The sequence below is a fragment of the Camelus bactrianus genome, chromosome 17 (genome assembly GCF_048773025.1).
Source record: "Camelus bactrianus isolate YW-2024 breed Bactrian camel chromosome 17, ASM4877302v1, whole genome shotgun sequence".
NCBI lineage: Eukaryota > Metazoa > Chordata > Mammalia > Artiodactyla > Camelidae > Camelus > Camelus bactrianus.
Genome location: NC_133555.1, coordinates 42,960,408 through 42,981,202, shown reverse-complemented (window position 1 = coordinate 42,981,202; position 20,795 = coordinate 42,960,408). Strand labels below are relative to the sequence as shown.

At 42.3% G+C, this 20,795-nt stretch overlaps 1 protein-coding gene across 2 annotated transcripts in view; it reads left to right on the top strand.

The window, feature by feature from the left end:
- Window positions 1–1,381: 1,381 nt before the first annotated feature.
- STAC (SH3 and cysteine rich domain) overlaps window positions 1,382–20,795 on the top strand; it is a 95,241-nt gene continuing 75,827 nt past the window's right edge. The window contains exon 1 of one of the 2 annotated variants that reach the window (XM_010946262.3): window positions 1,382–1,819. In XM_010946262.3, coding sequence (XP_010944564.1) covers window positions 1,709–1,819 — 111 coding nt within the window. In that variant the 5' untranslated portion in view covers window positions 1,382–1,708. The remainder of the gene's footprint in view (window positions 1,820–20,795) is intronic. The other variant, XM_010946264.3, reaches the window with a different exon arrangement.

Below are 20,795 nucleotides of genomic sequence, written 5' to 3'. Positions count from 1 at the left end.
TTACTAGGATGGGAGTGGAGTGAGGAGGAAGGATATACTAGCTCGTTTAACATGTCTCTCGAGGGGACAACACTTAAACTTATGCTATTGGAGTTTATATCTGCAAATCCCAGACTCGGAATTTATCCCTCCCCCGCTGCTTCCCCCCTGGTAACCATAAGTTTGTTTTCTATGTCTGTGAATCTGTTTGTTTTGTAAATAAGTTCATTTGTGCCATGTTCCTTAGATTCCACATGTAAGTGATATCATATGATATCTGTCTTTCTCTGTGACTTAATTCTTAGTATGATAATCTCTAGGTCCATCCATGTTGCCACAAATGGCATTATTTCATTCTTTTTAATGGCTGAGTAATATCCCAATGTTTACATATATCACATCTTCTTTATCCAATCCTCTGTCTTAAACATTTAGGTTGGTTCCATGTCTCAGCTATTGTGAATAGTGCTATAAAAAAACCCAAAGGGAAAAAAAAAACTTATGCTATTGGAGAATGACTAGTGTTAATCAAAGCTAAGCATTTACTAAAATGGAAGATGACATCTTCTAGCTGCTCTTCAATTCTTAAAATCCAAAGATGAAGAGTGCCTTATTGTAAGCCCCAATATGCTTGCCCACTAAAACTGGAATTATCCATGGACCCTGGGGGCTTTCCTTTACTTCCTTAGAAAACCTCCCTGTGGCCCCACACTAGTTCAGGCTGCATTTGTACACGCTCATTATCCTGTGCTTTTCCTTATCACAGTTCATGGAAAATGTGTGTGTGTGTGTGTAGACTTGAGGCTCCACAGTCCAAAAAAGCATGGATTTTGAAGCCAAAATGAGTTCAAATCCAAGTTCCACCATTTACAGATTAGTGACTTAGAGCAAATTACTTAGCCTCCCTAAAACCCCAGTTTTCTCATCTATGAAATGGGAGAGATACTACCCAGCCCAATCGGATGGCCCTAAGAATTAAATAAAGTAAAAAACGTGAAGGGCTTAACCCTGAAATGCACAACAAAACTAGGGCACATCCCCTCTGCAGGATCTCTTTGCCTTATTCCAAAACTGAACAGAGGAAAGAGGAGCGTGCTCAAGCCGGGGAACCCCATCTCGGCTTCCTCCGTCACTGAGCCCTATAAATAACTTAGCTAAGTCACCAGCTCCCTTTGAGTCGCTGTTTCTCAGAGTGTAGAAGAAGGGAGTTCTGCAGGTGGTCCCTCCTGGCTGGATCAGCCATTCGGGGTTTGGTCTGAATTTTCCCTCTCCTTCCTAAAGCATCCCCTGTCTCCACCCTACTGTGCGCGTCCTGCCTCCCCGCAGGGCCTCCTGAGGACGCGGCCCCCTCCTGCCCAGCTGCTCCCTCGGGGGCTGCGAAGCCCCGCCCCGGAGCTGCCTCCCCCCACCCCCTTCTCCGGCGGGTGGACCATCCCGAGCCCGCGAGCCCGCTGCCGAGTGGCTGTCACAACTGTGCGGCCTTAGGAGAGGTGGCCGCGGGCGTGGCAGCGCGGGGCGGGCGCTCCCTCCCCTGGCCCGCGGGGGTTGCGGGGGAGGTGGGCAGGGCCCGGGTCGGGGCGAAGCCGGAGGAGGGCGCCTCGGCGCCTGGTCGAGGATGGGAGTCCCCGGCATCCGGAGCTGAGCCAGCCGGCGCTGCGGGGAGGGCGCGCCGAGGAAGGCGAGCCTCGCTGTTCCTCCGGGAGCCTAACACCGTTCCCGCGCCGCCACGATGATCCCTCCGAGCGGCGCCCGTGAGGATGGCGTGGACGGGCTGCCCAAGGAGGCGGCGAGCGCCGAGCAGCCGCCCTCTCCTGCATCCACCAGCAGCCAGGAATCCAAGGTACCGCGCACACTTGCCCCAAGAAAACACAAACTGTCTCCTCTCCTCTCTGTCCACCTTTGTTTCCTCCGAACTGACGCTGGCACCGGAGGCTGAGACGTGTCCCTAGTTCCACCAGGTCTTAAGGACTGTATCTACCTTGAGACTTGGTCCGGCTCCTGATGCTGGACCACATCCCTTCCTGCCCACACAGCCCCAGGGCTTTGCGTTGGGCATCTCTGAGCGAGCACCCGCAGTTCACGTCGCCTCGGGTTCAGATCGCTTTCTTGGGTGGTGATGGCGTGATTGTTCTGTGGTTTGAACCTGTGTGTGTCCAAAGCGCATGTAGATACTAGGCAGCTTCTGAAAGCCGAGGGACAAACAGCCAGGGATACTTCTCCAGAAAAGCTGGGGCCCTTGCGGACCAGCAAAGTGTTGTCTGTATCCCAAGGGCCTGAGACCCTTTGCTTAATAGCTCATCCCTAACTTCAGATAGCACTCATTACAGGGGAAAAAAAAAAAGATTAGGCAAAGGGCAAGACTGCATTTACCGGAAAGTTGATGTTCTTCTTGTGGAAGTTAATACTTGAACTTACACTTGCATTTATGAGAGTTAAAGTAACATACACAAAACCAACCCCGCAGTACTTCTGTCAGTTACGCTTCCTCTGAAACTCTCCTGGGTGCCAGGCACATGTTTGGAAATCTTGGAAAAGAATCAAGTAAAATGCAGCTGCTAGCAGTGCAATGCCAAATGGCATGTGAGCTGGGAGTGAAAACCCTAAGATGGAGTTTGCAGTTATATGGATTTTTTTTTTTACATGCAGGACTCCTGGCTCTTTATCCAGATTTCCTTTTGAGTTCCTTGGGCGTCTCTGAAATGTGGGGCAGTCCTTAAGTAGGAATGGAGGAAAGGACAGTGTCAGTTAGGAGAGCAGGTCAGAGGTGGCACAGACAGCTGCCATCCTTGTCTCCCTTCTCACACATCCCTGGGAGCCGTTGACACACCAGCAGGTTCAAAATCATAGCTTAGTTGCTCTCAGTTTAAGTGACGCTGCTCTCTGTGTGTACCCCAGCTTCCGGGAGTTAACCATCAAGGGATGGTAACCCAAGAGAGAGCTTTGCATTATGTTTATTTTATTTTATTTTTCTGATAAATGCCTTTCTTAAAATTCAGCTGGAAATGGGGCAAAAGCCCCAGCTTCCAGGATCATCATGAGGAGTAGTGAGATGAGCTAACGTCCATCCCGGTGCAGACTAAGGACGCAAACGTTGTTTTTACCTTTATCCTTCTTGATGTAAGGAGATGCGATCTGTCTCGCACGATGATTCACTCCAAAGCAGTCTCACAACCCACACATGTGTACCACTGCCCCTCCGACCGGAAGTTTCTGGGTGTCTCATCATTGCCCATCACTGACATTCAATCACCTAAGCGACAGGAGACAGTGGCCATTTCAAAGGGGATCTGGAATACTGTCAATGAATGCAGCTAAACTCCAGAGTGAAACTAGCATTCGAGTCTTTGCACTGGGCCTCTTGCTGTGTAGTAGGTCTGTTCTGGAAAGGGCTTAGCATGTGGGTAGACAGCAGCATGGTGCAAACACACTGTATGGGCTCGCTACTTATAGATCTCCATGTAAATTCTTTGGCAGAGCAAGAACCACATATGTAATGCTGTCATACCCTTCATTATCCACCAATTTACCTGGCTTATGGTGTCAGATTTGTACACGTCAGTTTTTCTCCAAGCGTATTTATACCTTCCTAAATCTGCTGTCATGGCTTAGGTGTTCTCCATCAGTGGAGGTGGGCTATGGGGGACGGGGGCATGAACCCCAAGAAATCGAAAGCAAAATCGTGTGCCTGAATATGAAACAAACTTTTGGCTTAGCATTTGTGATACTGTCCAAGGGCCCGTGCTTCTCACAAAAGGCTAAACTGCTGGTGTGGAGGATGTGTGGTGAGGGAGCAGGGTGGCATGACAAGAGGCAGAGGAAGGTTCTGTTCATTCTCCACCGGGAATGCCACATTGGAAGGCTCACTGGCGTTTACAAGGGTCTCCCGCCTTGAAGATGGCTGGCGAGGAAAATGGGGACAAGGCACTGGGAGTCAGCCCACCTCCCTCTCCTCTGAAGTGGTGTGTTTGTCAGCATACTGTGTGGGACAGGCATGGTTCCGGCCCCTCGGGGCATTAAGCTACTTTCTCACCAAAGACTTTTAAAATCAGTTTTTTTTCTTTTCATGTTATTAAATCATGATTTGATTCATGTTAGTTTCAGGTGTACAACCTAGTGACTCGACCTTTTTATAGATTATTCATTACACAGAGTTATGACAACATTACTATGTTCCCTGTGCTGTATGTTACATCTTGTGACTTACCTGTTTCGTACCTGGATGTCTGTACCTCTTAACCCCCGTCACCTCTTTCACCCCTTCCCCCCGCCTCCCTCCCCTCTGGCAGCCACTGGTTTGTTCTCTGTATCTGGGAGTCCCTTTCCCTTTTGTTGTATTTGTTCCTTTGTTTTGATTGTTAGATTTCACTCCAAGTTTTTAAAATATTTTTTTCTCTGATTATAAGAGTAACAAATACTCTCTGTAGAAATTTGAAAAGTCCAGAAAAAAAATAAAGAAAAGAAAATCACCCATCGGTCACAATCCAGAGGCAACTACCGATAATAGTTCGATCACGTCTTTGTCCATTTACGTAGTTGAGAGAACAGCGGTGAGCGTCTGCTGAGGGCTTGCTCTGTGTTGGGCACAACCTGACCCTTCACAATAATCCTTTGAGGGAAGCTGTGCTATTATTTCCCTTTTATGGGTGGGAAAGGGGAAGCTCAGATAGGTCACCCGTGACTGCAGAGTTAGTTCAGTGACGTAGCAAGGACAGGGACCTGGGTGGCATAGCTCCGGAGGACAAGTTCTCAACCCCCGTGGACCCGTCTCTCATGCCCGTGTTCCATCCTACATCCTTCTGTTGCATCTGTTATCCTAACCAAGTATTTTCTACACCACGAAAACGCATTTGCAGCTGTATTTTGTTCCTCTCATCTTAAGAAATCTTTGACGATGGATTGAGCCACACTATCACGTGAAATGATTAAAGCCCAGTTCTTGTCCAGCTTCTTTGCATTTGGTCCTCCTATTCTTTCCCCGAAAGTGTATTTATGAAAGTGATTAAGTGGAATATCACAGAACCATCAGAAAGTCGGCTCACAACAAACCGTCTAGTCTACAGGGTCCATTAGAAGAATGAACATGATTCAATGCCCTGAGCATGTAAAATGAAAGTCCATTTTCTATGCAGATTCTTTGGAATGCTAAATCATAGAATATTAGAATTAGAAATATTCTAATTCTAATAAATATTAGAAACACTAAAGTTGGTCTATTCTGGATATTTTTTAATTATGGATAATTTTTATTGTGTAGAACTTACTTTATTATGGAAAATTTCAATACACACAAAAGGAGAGAGAACAGTATAAAGCATCATCATGTGCCTAATCCCCTGGCTGCACCAGTTATCAACTCATCGACAGTCTCGTTGCATCTGATACCCCCACCACAGCCACCACCCCTCCCGGTACACACTGGATCATTTAGAAGCAAATTCCAGACATCTGAGCATTTCATTCATAAATATTTCAGGTTGAATCTCTAAAAGATAAGGGCTCTTTTTCTAGACATGACTACAAGCCCATTATTACTACTCCGCATGTTTCAAGTCAAGGGTCGGGATGTTCTTTGGAGGTCCGCAGATACATGTGAACAGCCAGAACTTTCAAAATTGCCCACGTACACGCACGTGCGCACCGTCTGGGGAAGGGACCCATAGCTTATACCAGATCGATAAAGTGTTCAGAGTATTTGAAGCTTATTTAAATACCTCCCCCTTTTTTCTCTGTTGAGTAAATCGAGGCCCTGAGAGAGGCAGTGACTTGCCTAAGATCACACAGATAGTTGCTGCCAGGCCCCTGTGTAAGAACTGTGTCCTGGATCTTGGGTACCCCACACAGTTTCCGCAGGGTAAATTCTGGTAAGCACAAGTTGTAATGTAGTTTATGTGGTTTTGTTTTTCATAAAACTAGCTGAGTTGAAAGACTTTGAAAGCCATTAACGAACCTCACCCCTGTGACTTTCCATACATTCTCCCAGGAAGGCTACAACCTAGTGCGTTTTCTAAGTGTTTGACAGAGACCATTCAGTACTAAGAAAAATGTCATGTTTCAGCATCTCTTATTGCAGTGAATGTCTATTCTCCTGTTGACTGCATGGAAATCTTACTAGGGTCTCATGTGGCCTGCAGGTTTGGTGCACAGGTGCCGCCTGCCATCACTTGTATGACATCTTGATGATATGAAGGGTTCTGAGGTCAAATAAACAAGAGCTCACATCTCTTCCCATCAGTTGCCCCCGCTGTGTCTGTGGGCAAGCTGCCTAACCTCTCGGAGCCTGGGCTTCCCAGTCTCTAGCAGGGGGATGCTAACTCCCGACTGGCATGGCTTTTTTCTAAGGCCCGAGAATATATAAAACACCCAAAATGTTGACAGCATTTGTGAGCATAAAGCGTTGTTTACTTTCTCATCCTGCTTCAGATTAGTTGACTGTGTCACTGGCCGATTGCAAATGTCATCATTGGGAGAATTTCAGTAATCAAAGCTGACGTTCCAGTAATATAACTGAGTTTTCCTCCCTGTGGACTTTCAGTTATGCTGTTGACTGCAGTGAGATTTCCTCTTAGCTATTTTGCACACCCAAGAAGATAGGCCATAGACTCACCAGCATGTGACTGATCTTGGAAGCGTGATACAGCCCTGGAGCTATGGACTAGGTGTCCCCCCAGTTCCTGGATGGTTCTCTCTGAACCTGGACCACCTTCTGAGCTAACAAGAAGTCCCTAACCATGAGGATGTGCCCCGCATTTCCCAGAAATACCAAAATGTGCTTCCTGATACATAAACATTTGAATATATTTTTCACTAATTTCATGGGAAGTAGAATTGCTCAGTCTGGAAGTAAACCCTTTGAAGGTCTTTTATTCTCATTGACACAGTGCTCTCTAGAAAGAGCCTCTCATAGCCTTTTCTCTTGTAAACTTTTTATTGAGGTATGACATCATTCCAAAAAGTGCCCATATTGTAAGATGACAGCTTAATGAAATTTCAGAAAATAAATTCTTGATCTGTAGGTAACCAATGCAAAAATCATGAAATAGAATGTTATCAGCGCCCCCAGAACCATCCTCATACCCTTTTCTGTCACTACCTTCCCAAAGGTGATTAATATTCTGACTTCTAACAACATAAACTCATCTTCCTTATTTTTGAACTTAATATAAATGGAATCATACAATGTGTATTCTTTTATGCCCTGGCTTCTTTCACTTTGAATTACGTTGTGAGACTCATCTCTGCCATTGCATGCAGCAGTAGCTTTCATTTTCATTGCTACGTAGCATACCACTGTATGAGGAGACCACTGTCTGTGCACTCTGCTCATGATGGACATTTGGATTGTTTCTTGCTTTTGGTTGCTGCTTTGACCATTCTTATACGTACCCCTCATGGCCCTTCTGTTGGGTGTATACAAAGGAGCAACACTGCTAGGTTTACGGTATACGTACGTATGTTCAGCGTGGGTAGATATTGTCAACTTTCCAAAGTAGCTTTGTCAGTTTATTCTCTCCCCAACAGTGTATAAGAGTTCCATCTGATCCTCATCCCGCCACCATTTGGTATTGTCTGTATTTCTCGTCTCAGCTTTCCTTGTAGGTGATTAGTAGTACTGCACTGCAGATTTAACTTGTATGTTTCCAACGACTAATGTGTTTAGCAGTTATGCTTTGGGGCATGAGAAGAATGTCTTCTCATGAAGTAATTATTCAAATCTTTTGCCTATTTTCCTATTATGTTGTCTGTCATTTTCTTTTTAACTTGTAGGAATTCTGTATATATTCTAGATCTATGACTACTTTAAAAGATAATTGTATTGCAAGTATCTTCTCCTATGCTGTGGCTTGCCTCTTCTTAACAGAAATTCTTGTTGAATTCAGTCAGTTTATTAATTTTCTCATTTGTGGCGGTCAGTGCTTTTGTGCTCTCCTTATGCAGTCTTTGCCTACCCCACACACGTGCAGGGACTCTCCTGTATTATTTCTTAGAAATGCTATTGCTTTGCCTTTTACACATAGGTCTATAATCCACCTGAAATTGCTTTTTGGGTACGGTGTGAGGTAGGGGTCAAATTCATTATGGTGCTGCGCTGCCACCTTTGCCTTAAATCGGATGGCTGTATTTGCCATTTACATGGAGGTTGCTATTCTGCCCCATTGGTCTACTTGGCTAACCCTGTACCAGTACCTCACTGCCTTAAATGTAATGGCTTTATTAAAAACTCTCAATATCTGGCAGTAAGCCTTCTAGTTTTGCTCTGCTTTTTCAAAATTGTTTTGGTCATTTGGGGCCCTTGACATTTCCATATGCATTTTTGAATCAGCTAATCAGTTTCCACAAAAACACTTTATAGGATTTTGATTGGGGTTGCATCGAATCTACAAATCCGTGTTGAGAGAATGGGCATCCTTATAGTATAAGTTCTTCCAATAATATATCCCATTGCAAAGACTCTGCTTCTACCAAGTGCCCCAGAGCATCATTACCTGAGAACCAAACTTTGTGTTACTTTTTTCCAGTTTGGCATTTCTCAGACCAAGTTGTGTTGTATAAATTTAAACCCCAAATCTATGTGAAGGCAGAGCTGTGGTTTTGAATTCCCAGGGAAATATTTGTTTATTGTCTACCTTATGTCTGTACTAAGGTTTCTTTCTCATCAACCTGAGTTGGTGAGAAATTTGTTTCTGTCCCATTCTTCCTTTTCAGATTTCTACTCCATGTACACATTAGAATTCAGTCTCCCTAGAGTTTTTTTTTTTAATTTATGGTAAAATATATATAACAGAAACTTTACCAACACCAGCTTTTAAATGGTTACATTTTAAATGTAATTTTTTGTGGCATTAAATACATGCATATTGTTGTGCAACCATCACCATCTTAGGAACTTTTTCATCTTCCCAAAATGAAGCTCTGTACCCATTGAACAGTTACCCCCCATCTCCTTCTCCCTCCAGCTCCTGGCGACCACTGTTCTACTTTTGATTCTATGAATTTGACTACTCTGGGTACCTCATATATGAGGAATCATATAATATTTGGCCCTTTGTAACTAGCTTATTTCACTTAACATAAATCTTAGGTCCATTCTTGTTTGGTATATGTCTGAATCTCTTTCTTTTTAAAGGCTGAATAAGATTCCATTGTATGTATATACGTTTTCTTTATCCACTCATCCATTGATGGACATGTGCCCATTGTGAGTAATGCTGCTATGAACTTTGGTGTATCTAAGTCCCTGCTTTCATTTCTTTTAAGCATATAGCCAGAAGTGAGACTGCTGGATTATATGGTAATTTTATCTTTAATTTTCTGAGGAATCACCACACTGTTTGCCACAGTGGCTGCACCATTTTAGACTCCCATCAGCAATGAACAGGGTTCCAATCTCATTACATCCTCACCAACATTTGTTATTTTCTGGGTTGGGTTTGTTTTTTTTTTTTATCCTAATAGATGTGACATACCTCTTTGTGGTTTTTATCTGCATTTCCCTGATGATTAGTGATGCTGAGCACCATTTCATGGGCTTATTTGTCATTTGTATATCCTCTTTAGAGAAATGTCCATTCAAGGTCTATGCCCATTTTTTAAGTCAGTTAACTTTTTTGTTAGCTATTTTTCTTATTTGTAGTATCATAGCCTTTTAATCAGCAAATTTGAAGGGCATAGAGATACTGAAATTTTTTATTGTCTTAATTACATCTATTCACTAGAAAGGGTTATTTCTATTTTTAAATTTTTTTCTTATTTCTTTTATAAATTATATATTCATGTCTTTATTTTAATAGAGGATTTATTTCCTATTGATTTTTAAAAATTCGTTATACATAGTAAAACCGTGATCTGTCACATATGTCGCTAACCTTTTCCCAGATTGAAACTTGTTTTCAAGTTTTATTACATTTTCAACATAGAAGTTTTTTTATGTCGTTAAATGCCTCAAATTTATTTGGCTATGGCTTCTTTTTTCCATTTATATTTAGAAAGGTCTTCCCCACTATGGGACCAAATAAATATTAATCTGTATGTTTCTCCATATCCTTATTATATACTTTTTTACTTGTATCACTTCAGTCCATCTGGAGTTTATGTTGTTATGTGGTAAGGAAGCTATTAAATTTTTTCCAAAAGATTAAGTATTTCTAAAATCGTTTATTGAATAATTCATTTTTTCACTGATTTGAAATGCTGCATTCATTATATAATAAATGGTAATGTGTACTAGGTTTGCATTTAGAGTCATCTGTTATATTCTAATGGTTTTGCAGTTATTACTATACTGTGCTTTGGCATTACTATTATAATGTTGTAATTGTTGTAGCTTTATAGAAGACTGATAATTGATAATACAAGTACCCTCCTGGAAATTTTATTTATTTATTTAGCTGCACTCACCTTTTAGATTTTCTGTCAAGTTTTAAATATAATATTTTAGGAGTAACTACATGAAATTTTTAAGATCATTTCAGCAAAATCTTTACAAATAATGGTATTCCTCATCCGAGAACATAGCATATATCTTTAGTTAGTGAAACATCTTTCATGTCACTTATAAACACTTAGGAATTTTTTTCAAATCCTTTTTGCCCAATTCTGTTAGCTGTTTTCTGGATATTTTACACTCTGAGTTACTCTTATGAACCACCTCTTTGATAAATTTTCTAACTGGTGAGAGCTGACATAGAGGAAAAATATGTTTTATATCAATTTTATAATCTAAGATCTTTTAGATTCCATTTCTTACTCATTAATGAAGAAGTGCTGTGTTGCTTACTGGTTCAGAGCATGAGCTCTGGAGTCAGAAACAGCTGTGTTCAGATTCCACCGTCCCACTTCGGGACGCCACTTAACAAACTTCCCTGTCTTTCACTTTCCTGAGCTTCACTGCTCTTTCTGTAACGAAAGCATAATAATGGCCTTCTGCAGCATTGGCATTAGGGTTAAATTAATTAGTGTATGCTAAGTGCGTAACAGGGTTCCTGGCACACAGTAAGTTAATTTAACTATTATTATTGGAGCTATCTTAATACCTACAATAATAATTTTACCTCTCTAACCATAGTTCTCTTTTTTTGGTGGGGTGGGTAGGGGTGTAGGATGGGGATAGGCAGGGACAGGATATTATTCCATTAGAAATCCCAAAATACAGTAAATATGAGTGGAAGTCTTGGGCTAGTACCTAACTAACTTTAAATGTTGCCAAAATTTTGCTGTACGTGTACATGGTCTGTAGGTGTGTATTGTACAGTGTTGGTGCTAAGGGGTGCTTTTAGATCTCGTGTATCTCAAGTTACTCTGCAAGCCACTGCAAATGTACACATTCAGCCTGAGAAACATAAGGTGGTGGTTTGCAAATTTAACTTCAAGAGAAATCCATTTCCAAGCAAATCGTTTCTTAAGACTGCATTTCCACACAAATTCCAGATTTCCCACTCATGTTTGCAATAAAACTGAGACACTCTTTCTTATGTTAAATTTGGGTACTGTTCTTAGCTTACTAAGAATTTCCATCAGGAATGGATGTGGGATTGTTTCAGATGGCTGTTTGGCAAATATTAAGGTAACCATGTGATTTTTTTTTTCTTGGTCCTTTGGCCTCTTTATGTGATGGATTATATTAATAGATAGCCTAAATTAAACTCTTCTTACATTCCTGGAAAAGGTCCCACTTTGGACATGGATTTTCTTTTAATAAACTGCTAAGGTTTGATTGCCAATACTTTATCATATTTTTCACATCTGTATACCTAAGGGAGATTGTTCTGTAACTGTCACTTTGTGCTCTTAGATTTTATTTTTAGGAATATGCCAAGTTTTCAAAGATTATTTGGGAAGATACTCATGGTTGTTTTTATTTGTTGCTTTTTTTGTTTATTTTTTCTCTGAAACAGTTTGGAAAACCCAGATCTCCATTTTGAATGTTTGAAAAAAACCTGACAATAATATCTAAACCTAGCACCTCTTTTAAAATAAATTTTGAAAACATTTTTACATTTTTGTGTTCAATTTTTTTCTAAATTGACACGAGATAGGTTTGTTAAATGGCATTTTGCCAGCAAATTATTCATTTCATTTAAATTTCATAACATCCCCAGATGAGTTATTGTAGGACAGCCATGGGGTCTTCCTTCAATCTCATCTCATCTTCACACTTTCTAGCTGGCTTCCTACCTGCCTCTATCTTGGGAAAACCTCTATTTGTAGTTTTCAGAGTTTATATAACAGTTGTCCCTTAGATCTGAGTTTGGAATCAGGAAAGGTGAATACCTGTGCTCACGTTTCCACCTTATCTAGACGGAGGTGCTCCCTTGCTCCCTCTTTAAATCTCTCCTTCTCCTTTGAGTCAGTTCCTCCTGCTGTAAGAGCTCCTCTCCAGTTCTTTTGGCTGTCACATCCTCCTCCACCCATCATTCAAGGGTTGGTCTTCCCGAGCGTTCTGCTCTCAGCCCTTCTCATTCTTCATAATCTCTGAGTCCTTCTGGCACATCTTACCTATTCTTTTTTATTTCATCCACCAGATGATAACTCCCAAATATGAGTCCAACACAGACATCCCCTCTTTTTCTTTTTTTTTTCCCTAAATAAATCTTTTTTTAAAACTTTTTTTTAATTGATTTATAGTCATTTTACAATGTTGTGTTAAATTCCAGTGAAGAGCACAATTTTTCAGGTATACACGAACTTACATAAATTCATTGTCACATTCTCTTTCGCTGTGAGCCACCACAAGATCCTGTGTATATTTCCCTGTGCTACACAGTGCAATCTTTTTTATCTATTCTACATTTTGAAATCCCAGTCTACCCTTCCCAGCCCCCATCCCCCTGGCAACCATAAGTTTGTATTCTGTGTCTATGAGTCTGTTTCTGTTTTGTATTTATGGAGTTTTTTTTTTTTTTTTTTTTTTAGATTCCGCGTATGAGTGATCTCATATGGTATTTTTCTTTCTCTTTTGGCTTACTTCACTTAGAATGACATTCTCCAGCAACATCCATGTTGCTGCAAATGGCGTTACGTTGTCAGATTTTATGGCTGAATAGTATTCCATTGTATAAATATACCACTTCTTCTTTATCCATTCCTCTGTCGATGGACATTTAGGCTGTTTCCATGTCTTGGCTATTGTAAATAGTGCTGCTATGAACATTGGGGTGCAGGTGTCATTTTGAAGTAGGGTTCCTTCTGGATCCAAGCCCAGGAGCAGGATTCCTGGGTCATATGGTTAAGTCTATTCCTAGTCTTTTGAGGAATCTCCATACTGTTTTCCACAGTGGCTGCACCAAACTGCATTCCCACCAGCAGTGTAGGAGGGTTCCCTTTTCTCCACAGCCTCTCCAGCATTTGTCATTTGTGGACTTTCGAATGATGGCCATTCTGACTGGTGTGAGGTGATACCTCATTGTACTTTTGATTTGCATTCCTCTGATAGTTAGTGATATTGAGCATTTTTTCATGTGCCTATTGATCATTTGTATGTCTTCCTTAGAGAATTGCTTGTTTAGGTCTTCTGCACATTTTTGGATTGGGTTGTTTTTTTTTTTTTTATTAAGTCATATGAGCTGCTTATATATTCTGGAGATCAAGCCTTTGTCGACTTCATTTGCAAAAATTTTCTCCCATTCCTTAGGTTGTTTTGTTTTACTTATGGTTTCCTTTGCTGTGCAGAAGCTTCTAAGTTTCATTCGGTCCCATTTGTTTATTTCTATTGCCTGGGTAGACTGCCCTAGGAGAGCATTTTTGAGATGTATGTCAGATAATGTTTTGCCTATATTTTCTTCTAGGAGGTTTATTGTATCTTGTCTTATGTTTGAGTCTTTGATCCATTTTGAGTTGATTTTTGTGTATGGTGTAAGGGAGTGTTCTAGCTTCACTGATTTACATGCTGCTGTCCAGTTTTCCCAACACCATTTGTTGAAGAGACTGTCTTTATTCCATTGTATATTCTTGCCTCCTTTGTCAAAGATTAGTTGACCAGATATCCCCTCTTCTGAGCTCCAGACCAATATATCCAGCTGCTTTTTGGACAGCTTGTCTTGATGTCGTCTGTATATCTTAAATTCAGCCTACCCTTAACCAAACCTGACCTTCTGATAAACACTTGAAAAGATAAATTCCAAAACAGAAGATTTCATTATTGTGAGTTTCTATGGAGTGAATTTTCTCTAATTGCTATTCCAGACTCTCTCTCTTCTCAGGTATTTAGCCTCAAAGTGATGTGATCGAAATAAATGTCCGGTGAGTATGTTGCGTGAGAAAAAACAGAGCAAAGGGGGAAAAATCCAGCTTACACAATTAAAGCATGCAGTTTCTGGTTCTTCCGATAAATACAAGGGAGAGCATGATGCAATCAGGAGGCCTCTTGTCAAACCACAACACAGCCCACGGAAGCATCTTGGATGTGCAGATTCTTAATCACTGTGAATGGTTTGGTTTTTTTTTTTTCTTTTTCTTTTTTGCCCCAGAAGGAATAATTTCAATCTGGTTCTGATAATTCAAGAACTCTAGAATTTCATGAACTGTACTAACTTGTCTGAGATAGCAAAGTACATGGTTTTATATGTGATTTGTTTGTTTGTTCTTGTGGTTAGAATTATTTTAGCAAAGTTTTTTTTCATAGACTGCCTGTAGGGTGACTTTGGCAGACAACAGGAAGTAAAAACCTGATACACCTCTATTTGTAATAAATCATGGGGTTGAGAATGGGAGACATTTTAAACTTACCAAGAGCCACAAGCAATATGCTAAGTCATCTGGCTTCATGGCGGGACCCTTTCTGGTGCTTAATTGGACCTTCACTTGTTAGTTTGTCCACAGCCTAGTTGGACAGCTGCACAGAGACCCTGAATCTCACTCTTAAGAGCACAGGCCCCTGGTTCCCAGGCTCTGGACAGCAACTGTGAGACAGACGGAGGCCCATGGGGAGAACAAAAGCTTTGACCGCATCCCCAGTGGTCAAACTCATCAAACCATACAGACCCAACTTTGAGAAAGCCTGCTTCCAGTGTGTAAAGTTGCTGTAACTGCAGAAGGTACTGAGTTTATTTTTTTATTTTTCCCTTATCGTTCACTTTAAGTTGGGGTCTCTACAAAAAGAGCATGAGGGTCAGAGCATGTAATTTATTGAGGTGCGCTCTCAGGAGAAACCTACAAGGAGGAGGGGAGCCGGATGGGACCGGAGACGGGCCTGATCAAGGATGTATCCTCAGAGGGGAGAGTATAGCTCAGAGTGGTAGAGCACATGCTTGGCATGCACGAGGTCCTAGGTTCAATGCCCAGTACCTCCTCCAAAGAAAAAAGTAAATAAATAAAAATAAACCTAATTACCTCCCCCTCCAAAGAATGTGTTCTGACGTGGCCCTGGCCTGAGTCACAGTGGGGCTTTGGGGGCACAGACAGCATCACAGAGTTATCCCTGCCCTGAGGTAACAGGGCAGGACTGCTTTACTCTGCAGCAACCAGTCTTTGGCTCCAGGGGTCAGAGGAGGGGAGGGAAGGCATTGCATCATCTCCGGAGACAGTTCGCTTTAACTGAGGGCAGCTCTGGAAAGAGAGTGATCTGAAAACCTTGGGAGATGGGTGTCAGGGCCCCAGTAGGGAGGATCTGGGCACCGACCACACCCAGTACCTCAGGTTTCTACCTGTGCTGCTTCAGCCCGAGCAGTCATTCCCCTTTCCCATGCGCTACAGTTAGGAATTCTGCTAAATTTTTTGGTCAAAAAAAGAGGGCTACACTTGAAAAAAGTTTGATAGACACAGTATGAAGCAGATAAGAACTGTTGGCCATGGGAACTGACTGCTTTACCCTCTGACACCCCACCGCATCACACAGTAGCAGGAAGATACAGGAGGGAGCTTGGTGGGGAGAGGAGGGCAGGCACTGATAGCATCTTCTGCCCCCAACCCCCAAAAAACAACATTTTGAGGAGAGAGCTGGCACTTGGTGAGATTTCTCTTGGCGAACTGAAAGTGTAGGCATGGCTGCAGGATGAGTGGCCTGGCCGCCTTGTTCCTCCAAGACAACCTTGATAATCTTGTCCTCTAATATGGCCATCCTGTGACCAGGGGATAAGGACCCCTGAGGAACCTGCTGCTGTGGGGTCTGGGAAGGATTTTAGTTAAGTTGATTTGCGTACCTTCACAGGCATTTAGAAAAGTTCCCGTAACTGACTTTGAGGTCATGGACAAACCAAACCCCAGACTTGGAACCAGGAATCAGTGCCTGGATCGATCGTGCCTCTAGATTTAGTGGGGTTTGATCAGCTACGGACAGTTCTGTGCCTTACACAGCCCCACACTACACGGGGGCATCCACGCTCAAATGCTTTGAGAAATACTGGGGGAAACGGATAAGGGAAAAGAGAGGGTAAACATGCTCAGAAAGAGGGTGGGGGAAATGCTCAGGTCCTGGGGGTGAAAGCAACAAGTATTACTGAGTGCCCTTTGGAAACCTTTCCTGTTCCAGACTGAGCACCAAACACTTTACTTTCATTGTTTCCTCCCATGCAAGGTAGATGGTTTCCCAGCCTCACAGTTGATAAGTAGGCGGTAAGTGTCAAGTTTAGGACATCCAAAACCTGGGCTACCATATTGTAGGTTCAAATAAACGATTGATTGATACATACATACATAGTAACACCTGCTGTCTACTTGCCAAGTTAATCCTTTGCCCATGTGTTACATAACTATTGGAGAGTATTAATGGAGCATTTTGAATCCTAGTGCATAGCAAATATGGGGAAGGAACATTTGAGATCATCACAGACAGTCATGTGATTTTAGGGTTGAGGAAGTGAGCCCCCAAGAGGTTCAGTTCTCCTCCTCGTCACACAAGAAGCACTAGAAGCCAAAGCCATGGGACAGACCATTTCGGCTGTCCAGCCATTGATGTTTGGCTGGGAAGCTTTATGAGAACCTTCAAAGGATGCCATAGAGCAGCTGGTTGCAAACTTGAGTGGGCATCATGTCAGAATCACCTCGAGGGCCTGTTCAAACACAGATGATGAAGTCCTGTGCTGAGTTTCTGATCTGGTGGGTCTGGGGGGAGGCCTGAGAGTCTGCATTTCTGACAAGGTTCAGGGGATGTCCACCCTTGGTACAGAGACCACACTCTGAGAACTACTGCCACTGAGCTAGCTACTCTGCATCCTTTTCATTGATTACCCTGGCTGTAATCCCAGACAGGCACTCTCCTGACTCAGGTCGGTCTGCGTGCATGTATGGGCTCTAACCAGGCCTCTATCCCCCAACGAATGGCCAGAGTGAACTCAGCCGGAATGTTACCAAGTCAGAGGCAAGCAAGACAGGCAGCAAAGGAGTGATCAAATTTAAGGCATTTTCTGTATATAAGGATGCGTGTACTACAGATGTAGATTTACTAGTGTGTTGTCAGTGCACAGGTGTAAAGATGAGCTCAGTGGGCTATGTGTGTCTGTACTGCATGCTTCTAGGAATGTAAGTAATAATAGCTAATATTTATTGGGTTGATTCTGTGTCCCCGACTCTGTGCTGAGGGCTTTATGGGGATTATCTCTTTGAATGATCTCTGCAGCCTATTTTCCATTCACAGAGAGGTTAACAGAGCAATTGGGAATCAAAACCAGGATTCAGACCCAGGCAGCTCGACCATTTCCGGCAGTCAGCTCCCTGGGGCCCTTTGCCACTGATTACATTACCATGCTACATAACAGCCACGCTTATCTGTGTGTTTGTGTATTTTTGTTTGTTTTGGAGACAGTCCCGAAGGGGAGCAGTCCTCTCTGTTATCTGCATTAAAATTGCATCAGTGAGTTCATTTCTCACAAACACACACGTCTTCTTGGTAACATATATTGATGGGTTCGGCAGCAAATTGAGCTTGAAAACCCGAAGTCATGGGTGCTTATTCTTGATTCCTGATTGATCTCTGTCTTTGTGTTCAAACATAGCCCATATGGCTCACTCTGGTGCCCTCCATCTGGCCTCTGGCTAGTTATAATCATTGTGGTGTTTGGGACTGGACGTTTAGTGGATTTGAACTCTCTTTATACCACATCTTTACATGGATCTCTAGTAGTCAGTCAGAATGCACCCATCAAGAACAACTGCCCAGCGTCGTTCCCTCCCCTCGTCGGACAGGCTTCTTCCCGCTGTCCATCATCTCAATAAACGGCCATTTCTCTGTTTCTACAATGGCAACTGCTCAGGACAAAATCCTTGGACCGACCTTTGGCTTTTTTCTTTTCCTCACATGCCACATCCCACTCACTAAGAACCCCTGTCAGCCCTACTTCAGAATATGCCCAGAACACACGACTTCTCACCACGTTCACTACCATAGCCCTCGCTCAAGCCATCATCCATCTGTGAAGATGCTGGTCCTTTCTCCACACATAAATCCAAAGTCCACCCCGAGGTCTCTGAGGTCCTACAGGATCAGCCTCTGTGCGTGTAACCTTATCTTTATCCTTTGCCTCCTCCTCTCCCTCTCTCTGGTGGTCCTCAACACACAGAACACATTCCCAGCTCAGGTTGGGAGGACGGCCAGGATCAAAGGGTGCTGGGGGAGGATGCTCCAAAGTGGCCCTTAAAGAAGTATCTGGAACGGGCAGGCAGTATTTGGCCAACGAAGTTGCACCCCCCTCCTAGGAACTGAGACTTGTGGCGGCTAAGCCCAGGAAGGAGTGATTATATCTCCTTTGAAATTCTTCATTTTGTATATTTAGTGGAGGCATTTTCTGCTTCTCTTAATGAGACTAAGTGAAGGGTTTTTTTTTTCTATTGTAATATTTTTAATAAAATAGTTTTTGAATTCATCTATTTTATGATTTTCTTTAACTTCTGCTTTTATCTGAGAAGATGGTAGACTAGTGTCCCAAAGAACCATCTTACCCAGGTTTGCATGTTAGATTCTTTTATGGAGGGAAAGGGGGAGGAGGGGGAAGAGGTAAAGTAAAAAAGGTGGTAAGTTGTTGCAGATATTTCCTGGCTCCAGCTAGACTCTGGAGGGGGTGTGTTAATTTCTTTCTTCCTGCAGCCATTCATAGGTGGACCTGGTCAGGATGCTTCCTGTGAACTAAACAAAGGTATTTTAGCTTAATGCTCAGGCATGGGAGGCAGGGTTCTCAGAGATGAGCCATTATGTGCACTTTAAGCTCTAGGCAACATCCCTTTAGTGATTAACTTGTAGCAAAAGCATAGAATACAAAGCTTAAAGTAAAAGAAACAGGTCCAGTAAGGAGTCAGATTTGTTCTTCTCTATGACAGTACCTTTGCAGTCCCCTTGTCACTTCTCCACGTAAAATGAGGAAATTAACACAACCTGACTTACTTCCCAACCCCCCATCCCTTCATGGCTTGTGTTTTGTTACTATAACTCGCGGTATTTTTATTACTATTAAAACTAAATTACATGTCATCTGTTGTAAATTATGTGTCATGTGTTTCATTAAGTATTTATAACAGGTGAATTATCTTCGTGAACTGTTTATACTAGTCATTTGAAGTTAACCATGTTTAAATTATTTCAAGCACAAACCCTTTTATGCCTCGTGTTTTCCATATTTTCCAATGCTTCTGTTTTCTCTGCTCCTGGAGTTGCTCTGGGTTGAGAATACTTGGGTCATAACTCCGTCTTACACTGTTTCTTACTGTAGAAGAGAAACCTGAGTGAGTGTAAGGTTTCTTTCTTCCTGGATGACCTGTTTTCCTGCCTGTGCGTTTGGATGTTCTTTTATTTTGACACCTGGCCGTTCTGACAGGACACTTGAGTCTACTGGCAGGACAAGCAAACGTCTCTTGTCACTGGCTGACCCGACACAGAGCGGTTCCCTCGTGGTCAGATTTCGGCCTTCTTCCCTCATTTAGTGCAAGAACTCTCATCTTTGAATAATGCTTCTGCTCCAGTCACTCGGAAGTCTTCAGGATCCAGTTATTTCTTTATATCCTCTTCTCATATTATCTTCTCTAAGGATTTCAACTTACTCTTTATTTACAATAAGTTTTGTACTTTGTGAGAGATTTTCAAACTACTCCCACATCACAGGGTCCCCTGGCTGCAGAGCTGGTCTTTTTTGCTTTCACCTTTCCCATTTTAAATTTTACTCCGGTATTACTCATTGCTACAAAATCTTTCCATAACCCTCCTTAACAGATCACTTCCTTTCTAACTGAGTTTGGTCATCTCAGCTTTCATATCTTATTTAGCAGAGATTTCATTTTTCCAAATGTATTGAAAGCACAAAGTAGAGCATATAAAAAAATTTACTTTTTATCCCAGTAGTAGACATTTTCATAACTATGTGCTTCCTTTACTACCTGAGTGATATCATATTTACTCATTTTATGTTTTAGAAGTTTTCACAGGCACCATGTTACTGGTTTGTGTTTTATGTTCTTTCATTTTGAAATGAAAAGTTTGTCAGGACATCGGGGACGTCTGCGTACGCGCAGTGAGAAGAGTCGCCTGTGACGCCTCGAGTATCCTGCTGGATGTTGGTAGCGTCCTTGAGTTGCATCTTGAGCTAGAAGGGAGGTCAGTGTAAGGACAGAGCATTAGCTGACTGACACGAGAACCTCGGGGACCACGTAGAATGAACAGACGGTGAGTCTTCCATAAACGCCGCCCATTATCAGTCACAGCAGCATCGTTGATCGATTTGACTCCATAAAATGTTAAATTCACCCTCCATAAACATGTTGAGTGAGTGAAGTCAAAGATGAATGACAAACTGAGAAGAACTCTTGCCACACAAATGGCAAAGTTTTTATAAATCCGTACGGCATTTACACAACAATAAAAAGATCTATAGCCTACTAGAAAAATGATTAAATCTTGAGCA